We start from the raw sequence: 17745 nt of genomic DNA, 5'->3' as shown, positions 1-17745 counted from the left end.
CATCCAGATTCAATCATATAAAAGGCATACCCAGTGCACGAGGCTCCCACCATTGCAGAGTCTAGGGAGGATCATAATGTACGCAGCCTTACCAAAGAGGCTGTTTCCAGCCACTTTTTGCTCCTATTTTGTTTTACCTTTTTACCCTTGTCTGTGTAGGTGTATTGGATCGATCTCGGGATTGGTCTTAATGGATTGATCCGGCCAATATCGACCAATCCAATCCAAGATTATAAACCATAGTCAATCAATCAATTCTAACAACGAGGCCAATCTGGGTCTTAAAACATTGTAGGGTACAAAGAGAATTTAACTAAGATGTGTATCTTCATTATTTCGACTTCGTTTTTTTCATCTATAGTGTCACCTTCTCGAATTTTAACTAGAGTCTTTCAGAGAAATTAAAAAATGATTTTTTGAAAGAAGATTTCTTACAGCTCCGTTTGGGTGCAAGGGAAGTAAAAGGAAAGGGAAGGGAAGTGAAATTTTCATACTTAAAAAACAAAACTTTTATAATCCACCCCATGTGACAATATCACTAACTCCAAATCGTTCTATATTTGGTTATTAAATTCCACTTTAGTTTGCATCCAATTCCATTTGGTTTAAAATGTAAATAAAAATTACATGTAAAATGTATCATTATTAAATATAGCAAGATTTTTAAGTAATATATACAATCACATGGGGTAATGATTATAAAAATTTCTTTTTTAGGTTCGAAAAATTTCCCTTCCTTTCCTTTTAATTCCACTTGCAACCAAGCAGAGCCTACATGAAATAGGCTATTGACGAGCTTATCTGAGTGTCTAAAGGCCATCGTCGTAGGATCAAGTGCTATTCACTTGCATATCTATCCTTAGTTTTAAAGGGTGTTGTTTGTGCTTCATTTGAATATCTACTACTTTCATAGAATTATTGTATTTGTGAGTTGAAAAACTCAAATCACTCACGTACTGAAAGTGCGAGGGATTGATCCTCTGAGAAAGGATTGAGTTGAAGAGTTGTGAACCCGTGAAAACAACTCCGTGTAAGGTTTTAATACAATTAGTGGAAAATCCAAGAACAGAAGTGCGCTTGGTAGTGAACGTAGATCAAGAGGATATGTTTACCAAAAAATAAAAATAAAAAGATCAAGAGGATTTGAACACTCTAAATTAAGTGTCTTACTTGTGGTGTGCATTTGTTGTTTTCATCAATACTATAATTCCTCTGAGTGTTAATTGGAAATGAACAAAAAAGTGGGGAACATTATTGGAATCTAAGGATGTGTATGGCAATGTTTCAATTCTAAAAAACAGATTCTGAGTCCTTAAATTACTGTATGGTAATACTGAAAATAAAATGTTTCAATAACTAAGAAAAAAATAGATACCTATATGGGTCGCACTTCACAGAATCATTTCTCTTGTTTACAAAAAATTACATAAAATGTCACCTACACGATAAAGAAAAATTACATGCCCTAACAATGCATGAAAATTGTTCAGAATCATTATCAGCAGCAAATATAATGTATACTAACCGCAATCAGGGCCTTCTTTGTCGTCAGTGACAATATACTAAAGTCTGCTGCTATAAGTGAAAGAAAATAGGGGGAAATGAGGACAGATATTATTACAAAAAATAGAGAAAGAAATGTATGAAAATGGAGAAAAACAGATGTAGGAACAAACAGGAGGACCATTTTCACCCACCATCAAACCCTTTGAGCAATTTTAGGCAACATTTTGGTATGCATTATTGGAATGCATTTTAAGTCAATTTCGCATTCCTAGATGATAGAAGTAGTTGTTTTTATCAAAGCAAAATCGACCGAAATGCATTCCAAGAATGCATACCGAACATAGCCCAAGTATAATGGCCATCAAATCTATAATCATAAGCTAACATATAAAAATAACTTTTTTTTTAAAATTTTTATGATTGAGAGCCGATCGGCCCAAGAGAAACACAGAACCAATCGATGTGAACACCCATGCAATACATCCACACCCCGCAGGGTATAGAGGATGATAACCACTGAAATTCCAGAAGAAAACCCTTCATTAGAACTAGATTGTCTTTGGTAGGGACTGCATCATGTGAACACTTCAATAGAAAAAAACTTAAAACTATTAGGCTCAACTTTATAGAACCCTCCATGGAAAGGTGGGATGTGTACCATCTCATGATGAGATTAACATCCTGGATGCAGATTTAATAGATAGATTATAGGAGCTATATTGGTGAAATTGGGTAATTTTCCCTGGCAGGTTTGGTCACAACTGAACAAAAACTAAGGGCACTGATCCCCTGATTGGGCCCTTCGTCCCCTAGCTTATGATCTATGGCACAAAACAGCTCAGATTCATCCAATTCCAACTGGCAGAACTCACTACATCCACTTTTAAAGCATTAACAATAATACTAAACAGATCTAAATATTCACCACCACCTTCGAGCGAGGCTTTATAAACTGACCATCATCCCAATAAAAGAACAGACTAGAGGAATTTGGTAACAAACATGTCGTGCAAAGACGCAACAAAGTTTGAATCTCTGCATTGTGCTATTTCTTATTCGTATATTATTACATATATTTAACAAATATAAGACCAACTACCCAGAAGTGTAGGGTCGAAGCGCAACCAACCATTCCCATCAAGTCAGTAATGACTACTGTAAGCACCAAATTACATCACATCCTCGGAGTTCCTTTTAATACATGAAAAAGATACAACAAAGGTTATGTGATGACCAGGCAAACTACTGAACCTAATATCTACAAATTAACTTTGGCTGAATTTTGGTGTACAGTTATAAGAAGAAAACTTCAGGGTAAGCATAAAACTAAAAAGTTTTGTTGTTGAGGCCCTAAACTAATGTTTGTCATGAACCTACTTCGCAATCCAACCTAGAGTTGGATTTTCAAGCTAAAAAACCTAAAAGCAATAAAACAAAAACAACAAAACCAAATCATTTCTATGAACCTTTTACAGGACTCTCGGCATGGAGATTGATGTGAACTAGGAGCTGATGAACAGAAGCAGCAGATGCACATATGATCACTCTTTACCACAGTTCTGATTCAGATTCACAAATGGAACTGCTTTAAATCACTCATCCATGTTCACATGAAGGCACTGGACCATTCTAAGAAAGGACCATGGTATAATACCACCCACCAACTTTAGAAAAGGTGAGTGACTTCCCTTCCATGAGTCTTCGGGAGAGCAGAGAAATGGTTGCTTCCAGCAGTCACGTGTATACCTTTGAGAACCTTCGGAGAAGAGCTGGGGCTCTGTGCCAGGCAGTTTGAATGTGGAGGAGATAAACTTGGAAGGGCCTCAAGAGTAGATCGAGGAGAATGGCGAGGGACCACTGCGGGGTCGCAAGTTTCAAGATGAGATTGTTGAGCAGAAGCACTGGAGAAAAGAAGATACATGCAGAAGTAATTACTAACTTATAAGTGGTAATTTGTGTGCAGACTGGTACGGGAGAGGTTTTGTAGAGAGACCTACCCAGTGGACACCTGTTTTCCTTTTTTAGTCTGCTTGTTTGGTGAGAGAGGCAACATATCAGTTTTATTCTTAGTCCACTCTTTTGGACTGTAAGCCTTGTCCTGTAATATGAGTATTGGTACAATATCATTAAAGCAGTTATACTACTAACGATTAAAATTTCTTCATGTTCAGACTTGCAGCCAACTTCATTCCAGAGAATGCTTATGATTAAAACTGTTTTCTCGATGTTCAGACTTACCACCAACTTCATTCTAGAGAACAATTGGGTACAATTAGGAACATCTGGATGGTGCAGAGTCCTCAGAAAACAATGTTCTAACAACATGCTCGCTGACGGCCTGTCAGCAGGATTTCTTCGAAAGCAACACTCAAGGAAATCCTTGCCCTCAGGTGATAATGTTTCTGGTATTGGAGGGGATTCTCTCAAAACCTTAAACATAGCTGCAGCCTGCATTGGGAGAAAACATAGAATTCAGCTTAATTGAAAAATGTAATGATAAACCAAGAGAGACGATAGGGGGATGAGTTTGATGTCTGCATGTCTTGTCACAATCATTATACTGAATTCAGATCTGAAGTCAAAGTGAATAACTAGGTTAATACAGACTCCTGAACACACAATTTTTTTATCAAATAATTCAATTCTTTTTAATATGTAACAATCCTTCAAAGATTAAGAAAAGCAAGAGACAATACACTATCACCACCAACCAAACACCCCCCCCCCCCAAAAAAAAATAAATTCCAACAGACCTCCTGAAGAAGCAACGCAACAACTAATATACGACAATAATAACAAGAAGAAAAGGAGGGGGTGGGGGGACTAACAAAGGACTACCCTTCAAAATGGAATACTAATCCAATAATACACCCTAGAACGCACAAGTCCCTGCTTATTCAAAATAATGGGCTAGCTCATTAATCACCCCTAGATTCCATTGCATTTAGCAATGGAGTCTAGATTCAAGGTGCCAAATGAATGACCTCCAAGGCTCCTCAAAGAATAAGACACCCAAGTGAGAACGTTTGGACAATAAAAATCTCTCCTCTATCTTCTATCAGCACCTCTTTTGAAGAAAAAGACCCAATCTAATTTTCAACAGTAGAAGCTGTGCACGAGTAGAATCCACTTTCCCAAAAAATTAAACCACAATAGGCACTAACCACCAAACGACAGGACATTGTAATAGTCTAATAGATCCATACACCCTAGACCTAGAGGGTCCCATATTTCTAAGGGAACAACCATCAATATATAACTTCAGTACTACAACCCCCACCCTTGAAAACATCAATGGTTCACACAATCTCTAAACAAAACACCTACAAGAATGCCTCTGAAGCACTCCCTCACCACAGCCCTGTGAGAAACCTAGGTAACAATACAATCAATCACCACCTGGAATACAGTGTACTCATTACAAGAAAGTTTACCATTCTACTCCTATATGCATCAAAAGCTACTAATAAAACTACTCTCCACAATCCTTCCCTGTACAACCAAATAGGGCATTATGCCATACGTAGTTGTATGGCATCTAGGCGACCCAAGGCGTTGGAGAGGGTCCAAAATAAAGGCGACACCAACTAGACAACCAAGGCGCCTGGACGCCTGACGCCTTGACGCCTATGGTGCCATATGCAAACCATCTCTTCCATAACCTTGGGAAACACCCAATCCGTTTGAAATAAATTCAGAAATAACTCTTCAAGGGTTGGAAAAGAATGATCCAATTTGGAACCCAACAACCAAGTTTATTAAGTCAAATGATAGTCCTAAAGTGTTAAGGTTTTTGCCTTTTTATTTATTTTCGGCCATTGGGAGAATTAATTAGGTTATATTTGTAATTTTCTTTTATCAACAAGTGTGGCTCATAATAAAGTCGAAAGTTAGCTGAGTCTTTGTTTGACTTTGAAAAGTAAATGCTTATATAACCACACACATCCCAATACGGGGTCAATTTTCTCCTCTTTCTATCTTCTCACTTATTCTACTCATATAATTCCTGTTAAGAATTAAATCCTCAAGAGAAGTAGAACCACAAGGGGTGTTTGTGTCATGTTTGTCTTATTACAAGGGCTTATGTGTAAATACATAAGCAAGGGTCCCTTTTGTAATTAAACAGATTATTATCATTGCAAGGTTCCCTTCATCTGAGTTTCCTGAGAGCTGGTTATCTAATTTTTGGTTCCCTCACATAGTAGCAGAGCAATCATAACCATCTTATATATTTATTCATCAAATCTGGTTTGAGTGCCTTCGAGGCAGAAGAATGGGGTGTGCAGCAACTGTGCTGCTTGGTTTCATGACATGATCCCTCGATATGTGAAATAAAAAACAGGGATTGATATGGTTCAGCGACCTAATCGTATTTGGGAGAGTTTTCGGATCTGATAGATGAGATGTCCACTTGAAATCCAATTGATTCTTGAAAGGGAGATCAGAGTCGTTCTGCTGCAATCAGTTCTGGGTTCTGCAATTCCCCCCCCCCTTTTCTGGCTGATGCTGTGGTTACTGGTTATCATTGAATCCTATTATCAGAGTTGTTCTGCCGCAATCAGTTCTCGGTTCGGGGATTTGTTCTTCTGGCTGATGCTGTGGTTATCATTAAATCATCTTATCCCTACGACTTCAGCAAGTACTGATTTTTGGTTTCTCATCTGCCTTGACTTTTTATTCTCTGTTATGGTTATTGGTCATTTCTGCTGCTTTCCCAAGAAATCTCCCATCTATGGTTCTATTTTTGTATTTTTCTATCCTCAGTAGGCAACTCATGTATCCTGTTATCCAGACATTGGATTGATGTGAATTTTTGGCAGGTTATTCCCTGTCCTAAAGTGAGCCTTTGACCCAGGTTTCTTCAAAATCTGACTGAATATTTTATTCTATCAGATTTCTCTTGTAACCTTTTTTATTTCTCCTTGCGGATTCTGTTATCCTGCTGCTGCAATATGAATATTCTCCCATCGGTCTTTCTATTTTTTGCTGCATGCGATCAGATTTGATATTGTGAGGATTCTGTGTATATATACAGTTCTGATCTGATTTGGTTTAGTTGCTAATTCATATATTTGGTTATGGTCTGCCTCTATTCTGTTGTGAGTTCTCTGTTTCTATAAAACTCAGTGGTGCCTCTAATTACTTACTCTAGGCACAAGCTGTGAAAGTTTACATTAATGCAAAAGGGAAACTTAAGTATTTAACTTCAGCACCTCCACCTATAGATTTCAAAGACCATGATGATTGAATGCGTGAAAATGATACACTACTAGTTTGGTTATGTAGTATGGAACCCTCTATTGCTGTCAATGTTATGTTTCATGCTACAACGAAAGGAGTTTGAGATGATGTAAAGGAAAGCTTTTCTCATGATAAAAACACGTCATGAGTATATGATTTGTATGAGAAGATTTTTAATTTTAAGCAAGTTGACAAGTCTGTGAGTGATTACTACAGTGCACTCAGAGGCACGTGGGAAGTGTGAGACCTGACCATAAACTGGGTCTAAAAGAAATTGTATGATTTCAGGTTCTGGTTTGGTAACCATGTATGCCTTGATGTTGTGGGCCTTATCGGCTGAGGATTCGAGCCAATCTCCCAGTACCCCAATGATGCATTTCAAAGAATCAGCTGATGTAGCTAATTAGGAACTTGAGGAACCGGATGGGACCTCACATATAAGTTTTGAATGCAATACATGTTGGGCTGAGCATATGCAAAACCTGTCAATTTCTTAGGCCAGATCATAGGTAATAACCCATTAGTAATGCTCTATGTAAAACTAATTGTTGAACCGCTTCCTCTAAAAGGCTGACCTAGTAGGAAAGGGAGGAAACAATATGTATATCATACAGGAACTCTAACACGGCGGACTATCCAAAGGGGTACACGGGTGGATAAATAATTTTAACACCTGCCCGCTCCTAAAGGGACTTGATACCGTGACCCCTGCCTACTCTAATACCATGTTGAATCGCTTCCTCTAAAAGGCCGACCTTGTAGGAAAGGGAGGAAACAATATGTATATCATACAGGAGCTCTAACACGGCGGACTATCCAAAGGGGGACACAGGTGGATAAATAATTTTAACACTAATGTCTTATTTGTGAAACATGGGTTGAAACGTAAATTTCCCCTGTGGGACCCACATACCTCATCTGGGTTGAGCTGGCCGTATACCATCACGGCCGGGCTCTCACATACATCCTGGGATACCATTCTTGGGACTTAACTATAAGTCTTTCTTTAGTTAGTTAACATTTAAGGCATTTAATTAGTTTAGAGAATTAATTTCCAAACTAATTCTGATATGGCCCAAACCAAACAGACCTCAGTAGCCTTAGCAATATAAGTAAGACTTAGCCTTAGAGTTCATTTCTAACTCAAATCAGAATCTGGTTTTGCTCTGGAAAAAGGAAGAGAAAAGAGGAGAACTCGGTTATTTGGAGAGAGAAGCTCTGGGAAAGGGCCGGTTGGTTGGGTTGCTACCATCTTTTCCTTTGCGTATCTCTGGTAGGCTGTCTAATCCATCCTAATCTGCCCAAATTCCTCTTCCTTCTTTGGTTTCAGCTGAGTTTATAACTCATCTCAGCCCTTGCCTAGAAAATTAGGCAAAATGGTTTTAAAAGCCTTAGATCCTACATGCATTTGGGTTGGTTCAACCCAAATGGTGCACTCTTCATCTCCCTTGACTAATTTTTTATTTTTGAACCATGCATGGCAAGATCCATGAATTGGGGTCTCAAATCCAGGCTCTGCAACACCCACCGGATTCAGGCCTATGACCCCTACGGCCAACCGGATTCAGGTCTGGTCTGAATCTGGTTCATCCCTACTATCTCAACTTTGGTCCTAATTGGTTTAGGCTTTATCCTAGGCTTACCTAGTGTCTAATACATGCTACCTATTGCTTGTTTAGGACTGTAAGTTTCCTTTTGATGAGGTCAATTGGGAGTCGGAGCATCTACTTGTTGTATTAACATCCAACTCAAGGTAAGGGATTTTGACTTATTTTGAGAGTGTTTGCTTTCTTTAATTTCTGTTTGTGTTGTGGCTGCCATTGACATACATCATTATAGAAGTATTAATCATGTAGTTTTGTAGCTTTTCTTTTGCATTAGATGAATGCATGTTATAGGTTGTCATTTCATATTACATTTGCATATTTTTACTGTGATCTATATTGATGTATTTGACAAATGATGCTAGAACTGCTTATTATACTATCTACTGCCTCATATGTCATCCATGTTAGAAATGCATATGATTAGGCTATCATAAACCCAGTGCTACGACCCTTGCCAACAAGGGTGAGGTGTTGGATAACCCGAGGTACGTCTGAAGGGTAATTCCAGAATGCCATTCACTGTCCCAAGTCTAAAGAGTACTACCAGAATGGGAACAAACAGTAGGATTAACATTGAGGGTCCACTAGGGTCTAATGTGTACATTCCGGAACTGGCGGGTCTTCACCATAGTAGAGTGGTATTCTCGGGTGACCGATGCATGGTTTGCGTTTCCGGGACTGAGAATATCATACCTACTACAATAGCACTTAAACCTCAAGAAACCTAGTTCGGTTGCTAGTTGCATGTTTAGCTTTAAGACACGCATCATGGACTATTTGCATCTGCTTGCATGTTTTCCCTTGCTGGGCTCAGTGGAGCTCATCCCCATGGATATCCCCATTTTCAGATGGTATGGCTAGTTGTGAGGAACCAGTATCTGGAGCTGTTGCGGCATTGGACTTCAATATTGATGGTGACTATAGGGTGCAAGAGTTTGAAGTGCATGATGCTTCATGCGTGTGCGACCAGTACGCATTCCTATGATGTGGCCTGATGGGCTAGTCTTTGTCTCTCTTTGTGTTTATATACTATTTTTGTTATAAATAAGCATGTAGTAGCTTTGGTAGTACTTTAGCCTTGAAATTACTTTTGGTGTATGTTGTAATCACAAATTCTAACAATATAACATGTTTATCATTTAGAATTCTCCTTATTATTGTTATTATTATTACTATCTGTTTCTCTTCTGCTGCGTTTGATTTCTGTGTTATGATAAACTATGAATGGGAGTACTGTACTTGTGATCCTAGAGGTTGGTTGGGAGTCAGTTGACATCTAGTCACACCATGCCCTTATTAACCGGGCCGGGTGTGACAGGAAGAACTGAATATTTATTAACCTATCACTACTAGTTTGGATCAGTTAAAACTCAACGGGCTGAATTTTAAATGTGCAAGTTTTTATCTGGTTTAAATTTTGACTTGCAGCATGTCAAACTCAGATACTTGCTGGAGAAAAGGTGCCTTATTGGTATTTCCGTATTTAGCATGTTGTGTCACCCTCATAATTATCAAGGCGGGAAGGCGACCATGGCGTTTTAGAGGGCAAAAAAGCAAGGCGACACCGCAATGGTGTCAAGGTACCCGTCTAGGCGTCCAAGGCGACCAAGGTGCCTGGACGCCATGGCGTCACCTTGGCGACGTCTTGATAACTGTGGTCACCCTCCCTCACTAAATCTGAATTACACCTTTCTTCCAAGGAAAGCAATGCCTTAGTGGCTGGAAATGGCAGTTGAGGTCATGGTATTGGATTCCTTGGAAGGGTTTGTGGTTCAGAGGGAGGTCAAGGACGTAGTAATGGTGGTTGTGGGGGACAAAAATTATAGCAGGTTTTCTATCAGTGTACCCACTGTGGTAAAAATAATCATACAATTGGCAAGTGCTGGGAAGAGTACGTTAAGCCACAATGGGCGACTCAATAGGCCAATACATCCATGGTTGATGGTAATTTTGAACTAGTGACATCTAATGATACAAATCTTATTTCTGAGTCAGGTTCAAGCATATCAGTTAATGTATCTCATGATGATTATCACAAACTGTTGAAACGAGTACAACAACTTGAGACTCAATCTTCCGCATCCTCATCCACTGCTACTATAGCCCATACAAGTAAAGATGCGCTCCTAGCCTCTTCATCTCCATTCCCTTGGGTTTTGATTCTGGTGCATCCTCTATATGATTGGTAGGTAAGTCAGACATGTTCACTTATTTTTAAAAGACTAGTCATCCATCTAAAGTATTTATTTCTGATGGCTCTTCTACTCAAATTTCTTGACGTGGTGTAGTCTCTCCCATTTCTTCTGTACTTCATGTACCACAATTACTATTCAATCTTCTATTTGTTAATCAACTAACCAAATCACTAAACTGTTCTGTTACCTTTTATCCCTCTTATTGTGTTTTTCTGGATCTCCAGACAAGGACTATTGGTGGAGACTGTGAGGAAGATGGCTTATTCTATCTTGATTGTGCTTCCATTTCTTCAACTATATATTGCTTCCGGTAGTTCTCCTCTTCGATGGAATTTTTGGTTGGGTCACTTATCTTACTCCAAGCTTCAGCAAATGGTTCCCAATTACAAATCTGTTTCGCACATAATTATCATGGCATCTAGACGACCCAAGGCATTGGAGGGGGCCTAGACACAATGCAAGACCAAGGTGTCCAAGGCGGGCAAGCTGCTTGGACGCCTAGGCATTGCCTTGACAACTACGGTTTCGAATATTAAAAGCGAAGCAAGTGAACTTGGCAAGCATCATCGTTCTTCTTTTCCTTGTTGTGATGTTTCTAGGAGTCCGTCCTAATTGTCTTTAGTTCATCACTTCATTCTAATATTTGGAGTCTCTGTCAAGTTCAAAGCCGGTCTGATTTTTGTCATTTTTCTATTTTTGTGGATGATCACTCTCGCTTGACTTGGTTGTATTTATTTAAGGATTGACCTGAATTTTTGTAAATCTTTAAGCAACTTTATAATGAATTAACAACTCAGTTTGGTGTCTATTTAAAAGTCTTTCGTTCTGATAATGCTCATTGAATGAGATTTCTTTATTTTGTTCGGAGTGTGGTATTATTCATCAAACAAGTTATGCATATTCCCCTCAACAGAGTGGGGGTTGCAGAGAGACAAGATCGGTATTTTTAGAAATTGCTAGATCATTATTATTTCACATGAATGTTCCTAAGATATTTTGGGGGGATGTTGTTCTTATTGCGTGTTACCTCATTAATCGAATGCCTTCTTCCATAGCTTCTCAAATCTGACTTTTCCGGTTATAGTTCATAGTCTCCTACTTTGTTGTGGTAGTTTCTCTCTGTGTCCTATTTTATACCTCCATTTTAGAGATCCACCATGTTGATGTATACATTTAGCTGCCCTTCCCTAACAATTTGAGATTTTAGGTGAAACGGTAGCGAACATGGTATCAGAGCAAGGAGGTCAAGTGTTCAACTCCTGGGAAATGCATCAAAAGAGTTTTCCCGACATTTCTTCTCCCTCGGTGCTGCACGAAGGAAATGCCCCGTGAGTTCCACATGCAAGGACCATGGGATCTTGGCCTGCACGTGCGGGGGAGTGTTGATGTACACATTTATGCTGCCCTTCCCTAACAGTTCGAGCTTTTAGGTGAAATGGTAGCGAACACACCAGCAGATCAGGCAGGCCTAATGGATAAATCCTTCACTCAGCTGTTCGGGACGAGGAGGCTAGACGAAAGGATTCCTAGCTAAAAGACCGAGTCAAGCGACCAAGCAAAGGACTACCATACATAGTGGGAAGCGGCACTTGCCATTCTCCTGAGTTCCGCTGTTAGGTTTGAGAGATTTGGTTTTCCTATCACTCAAGCTTGCAACTTACAGTCTTTTTTCCTGTGTTAGAAGGTTAGCTAGAAGAGTAGAAAGGGCAATGCCCTTCTCGGAATTAGCGTCAGGCAATCTGGTGCTAATACCAAGAAGGGATCCCTCTCTTCTCTCCTTTTTTGCCTTTTCTTTTCTGTTTTCCTCTTTTGCCCCTGTACAGCTTATCCAATATATGAGTTACTTTTCTGGGCTCTCTCATTAACGAGAGTCCAGCTTGCTTTCTACTCTTCTCCTCTTCTTCTTCTATTCTTTTCTGCTACTAACATCTTGTTTTAGTGTTTTCAGATTCTAGTTATTGTCAAAATACGATATTAGTATTATAAAGAGTGTAAGGGCTGATCAGTGCACATCTGAAGTTGCCCTAGAAATGAAGCTACGATTGTGGAGAATGTGCCGATATGGAATCTTTAATTATCACCAAAGAAATCTTGAATTTGCAAACGTTAGAGAAAGAAGATAGTTTTGGGATCTGTCTGAAAAACAGTGTAACTTTTGTTTAAAGAAAGCATCCATGAAAGGGTGCCTTGGTCGTGCAGGCTTCGCCTAGGTGGCGCCTTGGTCTCGCCTTGATTTTTTCCCTCCTCCAATGCCTAGGATCGCCTAGACGCCGTGACAAAATGTTTTTCATGCCATAATATCTTTCAGAATTGATGGCAGAATAAAAACCATATATGAGAAGCCAAACTTGCTGTCACAAGGGATGTTGCTTTCTTATGGTATCTATCATGCTGGAGAGACGAATGCAGAATTATGCAACAGAAAAAAGATAGATAATGAAAACATGAAATTGCAACCTAAATCTTTGGACAGGTCTCTACTATTTCAGAAGTCCACAGTACACCATAAGAAAATTGAATTATATTAAAACATGACAGTTTCACATGGTAACAGGTTGTTACGAGTCTGAGGCATGATAAATAATGCATAACCATCAAAAACCTGTAATAAAATGCTTACCCCTTCAAACTCACTCCAAGGAGGTTTCCCAGTCAGCATCTCAACAATTGTGCAGCCCAAACTCCAGATGTCAACTGCAAGAGCGAGTTCACAGTTAAGATCCTTCTGCATCACAGCCTGCATGACCTGTTATAAAGAAATCCATGTCAGAGCATGGGAGTTATAAGATATCCGAGACTTTAGTAACTGCAACAAATAAGTACCTCCGGTGCCATCCAGTATGGACTACCCTTCAAAGAAAGTTCAGCCACTTGGCCACTAAGCTGAGCAACAATACAAAACCCAAAGTTAAAAACTAAAAGAGGATGACATCCACTCAGACAAAACTAATTTAGAAATAACAACAAAGGTGAAATCTTTACATAGAGATTGGTTATCATAGCTCAAGATATTCCTATCTAATTATATTCAGCAATTATTTGAACAACTCAGTATACCTGTGATATATATGCAGCACTGCTGACCAACAACTACAAGTTTAAAAGCTTTAACTTCCACAAAGCCAACAGTGAATTATACAATTGGTCGTGATGGAATAGACCGAAAGCAGTGTGAAACCATTTTGTTGCAAGTCTTTCATTCTTGAGATTATGAATAGACAAAAGATTCTAATCCAACAACACCTTCAGAGGCTCTAGTAATACTAAGTATAGAACTTTGGTTCACTATTGTATCTCGAAGATGAGAACCATAGGATTTTGGTCACGGTACACATGAACTACTCAATCACGTCCTCCCACTTCTTTCCCCTTTGTTATCAATACAGTATTACTGTTCACAATCAAAGCAAAAGTTACAGTGACAAAAATCATAGGTTGAACTTGCAAGGGACCCAGTAAGGTCCAAACTGATCAGATCAGTTGACTCAGTCAACCAACAAGCTGTTGATTGTCAATCTAGATTTATGAAGATCCACACTAAGGTCTAACAAAACTGTTAGGACCTAACCCAGAAATCTGATCATTCAGTCCTAAGACATATCCAACAGAGTGGGCTACATGGCAAAACGGTTCATCTAAAGCAACAAGCTGCTGATGTTTCAATCTCAATTTTTGCAAATCCACATCTAAGGCCAAACCAGACCATAGTCCCTAATCAAGCAGTCAGATCAGTCAATCCTCCCAGGCTCTAAAAACATTAGCCCACAAATATTTGGCAGCTGCTAAAATGTTACCACACCCAAAAACAAAACATTAGTAGAAGTGCAATTATCATCCAACATTAATTCATCAATGTTGTGCATCAATGAACCTTTGCTCATAAAACTCGAGTTTAACATATATATATATATGGCATTCGTGGTGCGGCTCACGCAAGCTAGTGTTTGGGGCTGCTATTTCCCATATTTGGATGGAGCGGAATCTTAGAAGATGGACCTCCAACTCTTGCTCTATTGACACGATTTGAAAAGCCATATTCTTGGATGCCAGCTCTAAGCTCCACATGCTCCCCATCAAGCCTCTTGCTGATACCCCAAGGAACAGGCATATTGTTGTGTCCTGGGGTTTTGATGTCTCCCTTCTTTGTTCTGTTGGCCTGGCTCCTTAGGGCTTGTCTCTTTGTATAGCTCCCCTCCCCCTTCTCTTTCCCTGTGTATTCCCCCCTCCCCTTTTCTCTTTTTGGTAATGAATTTTTTTTAATCCATAAAAAAAAAAGGGACTACTGATCAACCTGTGGTCACTAGCTTGATCATGTGTTGATTTCCTTACGACATACTGCGCTGGTGGTACAACAGGTAACCCTAACTCCCTCCTCTAACTGTGTGCGCCTATGTCAATTAAGGCATCTAGCTGATATGGCTTAATCTAATAAAATAAGTGTCCAAGAACATATGTATACCTTTTCTTACTTGTATGACTAGAAAAGATTATTTCATCAGAATAAATAAATGTTTGAGAAAAAGCTATTGATTTTTGTTCATCAGTTTTGTTCTGAAGAATAACTTGTTCCAGATAAAATGGGAACTTGAATAGTTTTTAGAAGTTTTCCCTTTACCTCTTTGGTACTCAAAACTATTACATGGAAGACATTAATCCCTGAAGTAGAGATTTGATCCTGAAGCTTGAAATTCAATTGGTTGGACTTCCTTTTTAGAAGTTTCTACCAATCATAATTCAAGAACTTGCCGAGATCTTGGTAATATCTCTCTTTTCGAAAAAAGCAAGACGAGACTTGAGGCAAAATGAAATATTACCCCAACTCGGTCGAGATCTCCGTTTGAGATTTCGGTTCGACCGAGATTTGGACTAAAATCACCTTTATAATGTACATATCTCGACCGAGACAGTCGAGATCTCTCCAGAACTCGACTGTCTCGGTGAACTCGACAAAGAAGTGTGCATTTGACCTGATTTTTGAGGATTTTCGACAATAGTTTATGATAGAGATATATGTAAAATGTTAAGATTAATGTATTGTACACTTTTACATTTGTAATGTTTATTTAAGTTGTTTTATATTAATTGTATGATTTGATTGCTTTCAATTACTAAATCATGCGTAGAATAGAACCTATTAGTATGTCGTCGCCTACCAACCTAGGGTCCAAAGTGAAACTCCTATTTGGACTTTGTTTTTGCAAATCGGATAGTGCCATAATGTTTAAATGGACTAATATAGGCTGAGTACCAAGTTTCAGGCCCAAATTAGGTCTAAAATCCACCGAAAACAGCCTTTGAGTTCAAAAAAAAAAATTACACCAACTCGCCGAGATCTCAGCCCAACTCGGTTTTGTGGTAGAGCGGAAACTGAGTTCTTGAACCTTGCAACCAATTCCAGCTTGGAAATTCCAAGTCTTTCCAATTCATTAATCATGGTTGGATTTCTGAATCAAATACTCAAGGTTCAAAAAGTTCTACCATTTTACTATCAGTCTTTTATATACGTTTTTGACATATTAGTTAATTCATGGATTGCTTTCCTAAATTTGCATGAGGTAAGATTCATTGATTAAAAAGTTTAACTTGGCACCCAGTATGCCCCAACATTGGTATCAGAGCTTCCCTAATGCAAATTAGGGTTTCAAGTTTAAACTAGTGTTTCTTGTTATAATTTATATTTAATTCTTGTATGCATTAATCATGCATGAATCCTCACGATTAAAATTAGGATTTTCATGGAAAGGTTTTCAAAATAAAAATCAGGCATACCATTTAGGCTTTTTGTGCTTGTGCCCACGCACTGTTTTTCCATGTACACTCTGCAAGCCACAGTCGGCACGCACATGCAGGCATGCAGCCAAGCTGCAGCTTGACCATAGTTGTCAAAGTGCTAGGCAATAATCCCAGGCATTTGAGGGCCAGCTAAGCGCTTAGGCAACAAGGCACCCGCTGACCTGCCTGGGAGCTAGGTGCTTTAGTACCTTTTAATATATTCTCGTAAGATGTTGGATGACTTTAAGCTTTAGTACAAGAAGTACCAAACTACCCACTATTGCAAGAAAAGATGCCAGCCCATTCCTCAATCTCAACACACTGGAATGAGTTGTTCACAAGGATAGCCAAAAACCAGAGATCTTCATTCTCCAATAATCTTCAACTTAGCTAATAAACAACCAAAAAGGGTTTCATGCTTAGACTCAAAATCTACCCAGGTAAAATATTAGCTCAAAAAACCAATGCCTGATAAACTCAATGATTCATGAATGTCCAACTTCCACAACATACAAAGAAAAAAGGGATAAAAGAAGGGGATGGGACTTGGAAGCGATTGAAACTTGAGATGGGGGACTCTCGGTGTTGCTAAAACAGAGGTGAACCAGAAACTGAGACATAGGAAAGAGATGTAGAAGAAGAAAGAAGACAACAGAATATGGGAGAGAGGAGTCACAGCCAACGACTGCCAAGCCAGACAAGCACACTAGAGCAAAACTCAATATTCCATTATCCAATCTAATATCAATGTAGTGTTACATGTATATTAATAGGAAAATAGAACTCCTAAAAATATTAACTCTTAAACTAGGAAACTGAAATCAACTCAAACAAATCTCCCACTTAATCTACCCAAATAAAATAAATGATTACATAATTATTCCAAAATAGAATTAAATCTTAAATATCCTACTAGACCCAAAACCCAAATTTGGACACAGTTCTCGGTCTGCACCTCCAATCGGGTTTGACCCGGTCCACAAAAATGATACTGCATCAATTACCCAAGTGTTGATAGAAACTCACCCTCGAGTTTTGTAGAAGGGCAGAGATAAAAACACTCTAAGGGGGTTTTGCTGCTCCTTGTCTGCAACTTGAACAAAATCCAAAATATGAAGCTTTCAATGTTGCATCTGTGTCTTGAAATATGTGGGAAATAACAAACTCAACATGAACACCTGTTGCTGCAGTAGAGGTTGTTATTGCCTCACCCATAATAAACATCTTGACTCCCTTGACCATTACTTGTTGCCCCACATCAGAGCGGTCTTCCTCTTGTGTTGACCCTTTCGGCTCCTGTTGTGGTGGCATTGTTGGTGCTGCCACTTTTGGCTCCGAGCATATGTCAACAACCAGTCCCTTTAAAATAAATATTTGTCATAGACAAAAAGCTTTACGATGCACATATTGCTATCATGATCAAC

At 39.0% G+C, this 17745-nt stretch overlaps 1 protein-coding gene across 3 annotated transcripts in view; it reads right to left on the bottom strand.

Moving 5' to 3' along the window:
* Window positions 1-2633: 2633 nt before the first annotated feature.
* LOC122640438 (mitogen-activated protein kinase kinase kinase 5-like) overlaps window positions 2634-17745 on the bottom strand; it is a 37995-nt gene continuing 22883 nt past the window's right edge. The window contains exons 7-12 of one of the 3 annotated variants that reach the window (XM_043833636.1): window positions 13373-13432; window positions 13170-13295; window positions 3745-3954; window positions 3504-3604; window positions 3161-3407; window positions 2634-3065 (exon numbers count right to left, since the gene is read on the bottom strand). In XM_043833636.1, coding sequence (XP_043689571.1) covers window positions 3173-3407; window positions 3504-3604; window positions 3745-3954; window positions 13170-13295; window positions 13373-13432 — 732 coding nt within the window. In that variant the 3' untranslated portion in view covers window positions 2634-3065; window positions 3161-3172. Of the gene's footprint in view, window positions 3408-3503; window positions 3605-3744; window positions 3955-13169; window positions 13296-13372; window positions 13433-17745 lie in introns of all 3 variants that reach the window. The other 2 variants (XM_043833635.1, XM_043833637.1) reach the window with 2 other exon arrangements.

This window comes from Telopea speciosissima, chromosome 9, assembly GCF_018873765.1.
Source record: "Telopea speciosissima isolate NSW1024214 ecotype Mountain lineage chromosome 9, Tspe_v1, whole genome shotgun sequence".
In the NCBI taxonomy this organism is placed as follows: domain Eukaryota; kingdom Viridiplantae; phylum Streptophyta; class Magnoliopsida; order Proteales; family Proteaceae; genus Telopea; species Telopea speciosissima.
This window is presented reverse-complemented; position numbering and strand designations above follow the sequence as displayed.